The 7,134-nt window shown below is 41.7% G+C and overlaps 1 protein-coding gene across 1 annotated transcript; it reads right to left on the reverse strand.

Moving 5' to 3' along the window:
• Positions 1–3,528: 3,528 nt before the first annotated feature.
• Positions 3,529–6,849, reverse strand: LOC128320061 (tripartite motif-containing protein 16-like). Its single transcript, XM_053239599.1, has 6 exons — positions 6,190–6,849; positions 5,538–5,633; positions 5,225–5,458; positions 4,877–5,036; positions 4,504–4,563; positions 3,529–4,360 (listed from the first exon to the last, which is right to left on the reverse strand). The coding sequence occupies exons 1-6, from the start codon at positions 6,754–6,756 to the stop codon at positions 3,837–3,839; spliced, it is 1,641 nt and encodes a 546-aa protein (XP_053095574.1). The 5' UTR covers positions 6,757–6,849; the 3' UTR covers positions 3,529–3,836.
• Between the last annotated feature and the right edge of the window lie 285 nt (positions 6,850–7,134).

Consider the following 7,134-nt stretch of genomic DNA (forward strand, 5'->3'; position numbering starts at 1 on the left):
ACCTGATCACAGAGTAAATCTTTGCCCACCGCTACAGTAACACATTGATGTTACACAGTGTGTAGTGTGTCTTCATCTATAAATATAAGCTATAAATAGCTGTAAAATGCTGTAAAGTGGTTGCTGGGTGTTGGCTGTATAAAGTACACTGCATGGTCTGACTTCTTTAATACTTCCTTACCAACCACCCTGCAGAACAAAAGGGAGAGAAAAGTCATGAGAATGCAACAGCGGGCCCCCACACAAAACCGCTTTTACCTGGCAGAAAGCCCGCTCGCGTGGCTCCATCCACTGGACTGGATATGGCGCTCCCTTTTTAGCGAGGTCACTCAGCAGACCGGTGATGTCCGAAAAATTATGTACAAACCTCTGATAAAAGTCAGCCACTCCCACCCCCTTTTTGGTTGGGCAGGCTGCAATCGTGGCTGTCCTATCAATTTGGGGACATCCCTGCTCATGGCCCCTGTGGAAGCCCAAATACTGTACTTCCACCTGTCCAGTTGCACACTTCTTTGGGTTTGCTGTGGATCCCACCTGTCTCAAGGATCTCAGGACAGGCCTCAGAAGTTGTAAATGCTGCTGCCAATCATAACTGTAAATGATTATGTCATCTAAATAATCAGCGGCATATGCGTTGTGCAAGCCGAGTTTGCTGTCCATGAGATGTTGAAATGTTGCTGGGGCCCCAAACAAACCAAGCAGAAGGGTGGCAAATTGGTGTAACCCAAATGGAGTGGTCATTTTTCTCAAGATATCGGAGGCAAGGGAATCTACTAGTACCCCTTGGTTAAGTCTGGTGTCGAACAAATGTGAGCCGCGCCATAAGCAATCGAGGAGTTCGTCAATTCGAGGCCTCGGGTATGCATCAAATTTAAACATCGCATTGATTTTCCTGTGAGTTGTCCAACTATAGGCCAATATCAAACCTCCCCTTTATCGCCAAGATCCCTAGAAAAGGTTGTAGCACAGCAGTTATGCTCGTACCTCCATAGGAATAACATTCATGAAATGTATCAGTCAGGATTAAGGCCTCCTCATAGCACAGAGACAGCGATGGTTAAAGTGGTAAATGACCTACTACTGGCCTCTGATCAGGGTTGTGTCTACTTGCTTGTGTTGCTTGACCCTAGTGCAGCTTTTGATACCATTGATAATACTATTCTCCTTGATAGACGAGAAAATGTTGTTGGTGTTAAGGGAACAGCCCTGGCTCAGGTCTTATTTGACTGATCGTTATCAGGTTGTAGATGTAAATGGTGACTTCTCTACCCATACTGAGGAAAAGTTTGGTGTTCCACAAGGTTCTGTTCTAGACCCACTGCTTTTTTCTTTGTATATGCTACCTCAGAGTAAAATTATTCATAAACATGTTATGCTGATGGCACAGAGTTGTATGTTTCAGCAAAGCTAGATGACAGACACAAGCTTAATAAAGCTCAGGAATGTGTAAATGACATTAGACACTGCTTACTAACTTCCTTCTACTTAATTCTAACAAGACAGAAGTACTTGTAATAGGACCACATCTAGAAGTAAGCTTTCTGATTACATAGTATCTCTGGATGGCATTTCTGTTTCATCATGTGCAGCAGTAAATGACCTTGGTGTGATTACTGACTCCAGTCTTTCATTTGAAGCTCATGTAGATATTGCTAATATTACTAGGTTAACCTTCTGTCATCTCAGAAGTATTGCTAAGCTAAGAAATCTAACGTCACTACATGATGCAGAAAAACTAGTTCATGCTTTTGTTACCTCTAGGTTGGATTATTGAAATGCCTTCTTCCTCATATCATTCCTCATATCTCAGGGAGTTTTTACTTGCCACCGTCACCTTTGGCTTGCTCATTAGAGATAAATTCATAAATTTAAAATTTATATCCTGAATTTATATATTTCTGTGAAGCTGCTTTGTGACAATGTCCATTGTTAAAAGTGCTACACAAATAAAATTTAACTGAATTGAATTGAATTAAAATTCACACAAAAATGGATCGACCTGTCAGCCTTGGGCACCAAGACCACTGGGCCGCTCCAATCACTGTGAGACTCCTCGATTACTCCCATGTCGAGTATAGCCTAGAGTTCATTACGAACCACATTTTGTTGTGTTCAGGTAACCAGTGTGGGCGGCTACATACAACCACACCAGGAGGAGTCTCACTACAGTATTCTATGAGGTCCGGGAGACCAGGTAGAGGTGAAAACATCAGAAAATTCTGATGTTTTCTGAAAAACCCCTTGCAACCTGTCAAACTGTGCTCTCTGGGACAGCGAGAGGTAGTCTCCACAGGGAACCGGGTGAATTGCCACACATTTTTTTGACTTACCTCCTGTCCCAACTCCTCCCTCTCAGGGACCACCGTCACTAGAGCCACAGGAACCACCTATAGGAGATTGAGGAGGTATATTGGAAGTGCATCGCCTCTATCTGTTCACCTGACCTTATAGTTAACTTCTCTCAGTTGCCGTGTGTCCTCAAAAGATCCTTGCCACGTTGCAAGTGATATAGTGCTCGACGTGGTTGGCAAAAAGATTACCTCATCTGCAAATTACCGTAGTTAAGTAACCTGTCATAGAGTAGGCATGTCGCTCGTGGGCCTGATGCAAAGTTTCCTGTGTTAGCTGACTGAAGCTGTGGTGTTTTGCTCTCAGGTCCAGAACATATTGAATTTCATTTTTGCTGTTAGAAGGCCACTTATCCCAATTTTGCACATTCTCCTGAACAAACATACAAAGTATGCTTTTTTAGCATCTGATTAAATCCTTCTACTAGTCTATGTGTGGATGGTAAACACTGGTGCAAATCGATTTATTCCCTAATAATTGGTAAAACGTGAATAGTGTCTGTGACATAAACGTAGTGCCCTTTTCAGTCAGAATCTCTTTTGGGAGCCCAACTCAGGAGATCACACAGACGAGTGCATCTGCAACAATGCATGCTGAGATGTTGTGCAGAGGCACTGATTCTGGATATCGCGCCGCATAATCCACCAGGACAAACACAAAGCAATATTCTCACGTGTCCAATGGCTCTGCAGTACCAACAATTGGGCCAATTCTTCCTTAGTTCCTCGATCTAACCTATCTATAATAACTAAAAAGTAGGGGTAGGTGAGTGCAAGCTCTGGCTGGATTATATGACCATCGATTACTCTCACTTGGTCAAAGGCATGGCGAAGAGACTCATCATACGTCAGTTCCAAGGGGTAAACCCACAGGGGTAGGTGGTTTCTGAGTCATCATAACAGCACAAACGCTGACGGCCCACGGCAACGCCTCCCTGGCCAGAGCTACACACACCCCACATCTTGCTACACTGTGGCAGGAGCCACATCCACCATCATAATTTCTAGCATTTTCTTAAACGACGGCCAGTTTGTTCCCAATATAAAGTGGATGGGTGAGGCGGGAACTAACCGTTAAATCCATGCTATGCGTTTGGCCCCAGAAATGTATTAATACAGGCACCAGCGGATATCCGTGAATATCCCCATGAACACACATCAGCAGCAGAAAAATCCAGCAGTTCGAGTAAGTTTTATTATTTCTTAAAAAAGCCCAGAATTCTATAAGACATTTTTACAAGCTTCATATTGGACATTTTGTGCATTAATGAGATTTATTAACATAAAAACATCATGTAAACATACATTCATCAGAGTTAAAAAAATTACTTAATATTTTATAAGTCTGGTCAAAAGCAGTCAGCTCATACAGCACTGACATCCTACTGAATTTAATTTTGTAAATAATAATAATAATAATAATGCATTACTGTTACATTCATTACTGTTTCTGTACAAAATATTACCACTGAAGCTATTACTAACATTTCATATTGGATTACGTAATCTCACAGTCGAGTCATAAGAACCTATACAGAACCCAGTGTATAGAGGCTGAGTGAATGTGGTGTGGACTCTGTGGAGGAGCCTCATCGTGTCAGAGACGCTGTAGAAGGACAGAGTTCCTGCACTGTGATCCACATACACTCCTATTCTGGAGGACGCTGGACCTTGAAGCTCAGTCTCAATGTCACTGTGACAGAAAGAGACAGAGGACAAAAAACACACCAGACTCCAGGACTGACTGTTGTAGCCAAACAACTCGTCACCCCCTCCTTTCCTGCTGATCACTTTATATGAGACTGATATGGACACATCACCGCTCCACTCCACCTCCCAGTAACAGCGTCCACACACACTCTCCTTACACAACACCTGACACCAGTAATCAAATCTCTCTGGATGATCAGAGTATTGTTGTTTTGTCTTACTGCATGTCACCGCTCTGTTCTCCTCAGAGAGAATGAGTTCATGATGTACTGTGTTTGGATCCAGAGTCAGATAACAGAAAACTAAAAAGTAAAATGTTCACAGGTTAGATGTTAATCACAGGATTTATAATGAATGTGTGTGTGACACCTGTGTGTGTTTCTGTGTAATGTTGCTCTATATGAAATAGAGTGTGTGCGTGTGTGTGTGTGTGTTTTACACCTACACTTCAGAAAATCTTCTCTCCTTTTTGGTTCTGAGGGTAAAATCACCGGAACTGCTGCAGCTGTGGAAACACAGAGACAAAATGGAGATGGAAAAAATGATGTGGAAACAGTTAAAAGCACAAATATAAAAATTTGATTCCTATCTGGTTTCAGACAGACACCTCAACAATGTCACCATCTGAGTGGGCCAACTCTTCATATTTGAATTTATGGAGGTAACTACGGTTCTCTCTAAAATATAAGATTAGTTTGTGGATTTGTGATTATGTTATGGTGGTTTGTGGTTTTCTGCAGTCTTCTGCTTACTTCTTATTACTGTTATATGAATTTTATGGCTCTCTTTAATGTGATGCAGCACAAATGTTTGTTTACCTTGTGGATGGATTTTGTTGAATTCCTTCTCACAGATTTCCTCGACTTGTTTTTTCAGATCTGAGAGAGATTTCCTCACTCCATCAAATGAGAGATGTTGATTGACAGTGATGCTGGGTGAGTCCTCACATCCAGGAGAAACACAGAGAGACGGGAAACTCTACAGAGAGGAAACACATAATAAAGAAGGAGAAAAGTGTAGGAGAGGAACGAATGAATCTCAGACTGAATCAGACACAAAGACACACTTGTGATCTCAGACAGGAACATTTATTGTTGCTGTAATGAGCTTTTAGGAGGATCTTTGTTAGGAACAGCGGCCTCTGTAGATCAGACAGTGAGTGTTACCTGGAGGAAGTGGATGTGATCGTGTGTGTGTGAAAGCTGCTCCAGCTCAGTGACTCTCCTCTTATGATCAGCAATCTCCTGCTCCAGTTGCTTCAGGAGTCGTTCAGCTCGACTCAGTTCAGCTTCCTCCTGAGCTCTGATCAGCTTCTTCACCTCCGAGCGCTTTTTCTCCATGGAGCTGATCAGCTCAGTAAAGATCCTCTCAGTGTCATCTACTGCTGCCTGTGAACGCTTCTGTTAGGACACACACACACACACACATGATGGAGGTCTGTTTAAAGTCTTTGTGTGTGTGTGTGTTTTCACTCCTCACCTTAATAGTGTCCACAGTCTGTTTCAGCTCCTGCACCTTCTTCTGCTTCTCCTGGATCCTCTGCTGGGATTTCATCTGCTCCTCTTTTAGCTCATTCTGAGACCAAATAAAATACATTTCATTATTTCTGGAGCTCATGCTCTGCAGAATTATAGTAAAAATAATAAACAAACTAAAAATTAAAAATATTGCTTCTAGAAAAAATTTAATAAAATAAACAAGACAAAAATTAATAATACAAAAAGTAATTTCAATCTTCCTATATTTTCTGCATTTTTATCATGATTTCTGGCTTTGTATGAAAAGTTCAGCGAGCAGAAATATCAATGTTAACTGAAAATAATATAAACATCAACACAGTAATAACACTTACAGAGCTTTAACATGGTCTTGTGAAGACTTTAGCTGTAAAATGGTGTAAGAAGGTTGCTGGGTGTTGGCTGTTTAAAGTACACTGTCTGGTCTGACTGGTTTAATACTTCCTTACCAGCAACACTTTTAATAAAACAATTCACTTCACAGTGATTGCGTCTTATAACAGATCAGATCAACTGAATAGAAATGTCATTAGAACGTATACAGAATTAGACTTTATACAAAAAGAAATTTGTATATATTGAGTTGGAAAAGAATAATAAGATCCAGTTCTCACCTGTTTTTCAGTTCTTTCTGCTTTAGCTGCAACAGTATCATGGCCTCTGTGTTGATCCATCGTACACAGATAACAGATGAAGCTTTGGTCAGTACGACAGTAGATCTCCATCAGTTTGTCGTGCTCAGAGCAGATCTTCTCTTGGAGCTCTGCACAGGCTTCAACCAACTTGTGCTTCTTAAAGGCAGGAGACTGATAGTGAGGTTGAAGATGATCTTCACAGTAGGAGGCCAGACACACCAGACAGGTCTTGAGAGCTTTGCGGTTTATTCCAGTGCAGGAATCGCACTTCACATCTCCTGGTCCAGTGTAACAGTGAGCAGTAGAAGCAGCTTGGGGTTTCTTCTTCTTCTTGAGTTTCTCCATCACTTCAGCCAGCATGTTTTTCCGGCGTAGAACAGGCCTTGGAGTGAAAGTCTCTCTACACTGGGGGCAGCTGTAGACACCCTTCACATCCTCCTGATCCCAGCAGCCATTAATACACACCTTACAGAAACAATGTCCACAATGGAGAGTCACTGGATCCTTCAGGAGATCGAGACACACTGGACAGCTGAACTGATCCATTTTCCTGCACTCACTCACACTGATCGAGAGAGAGAGAGAGAGAGAGAGAGAGAGAACAGCACTCTGAGTGTTCTGAGTTTCGTTATCTCTTTAGTTAACTTCCTGTTCTTGTGTGTTATGTGTTAGAGTAGGTAGGGCTTTAAAGAATGGTCAGATTACTTGCCTGACTTGTTCCAAATTTCTTTGTTGCATATTTGAATGTGCATTTATATAATTGCTGGAATATTTTACAGTAAAACCACATTGACAGCACATCACTGTTACACTGACTCAATAAAACACTGACTCAATTAAGAAAAGACACACTCACATCACAAAGGTTTTATAATGTATTTGGCTTGATGGCCAGATCAGTCTTCTGGAAGCATTGAGACTCTC

The sequence above is a fragment of the Pangasianodon hypophthalmus genome, chromosome 14 (assembly GCF_027358585.1).
Source record: "Pangasianodon hypophthalmus isolate fPanHyp1 chromosome 14, fPanHyp1.pri, whole genome shotgun sequence".
Classification (NCBI taxonomy): domain Eukaryota; kingdom Metazoa; phylum Chordata; class Actinopteri; order Siluriformes; family Pangasiidae; genus Pangasianodon; species Pangasianodon hypophthalmus.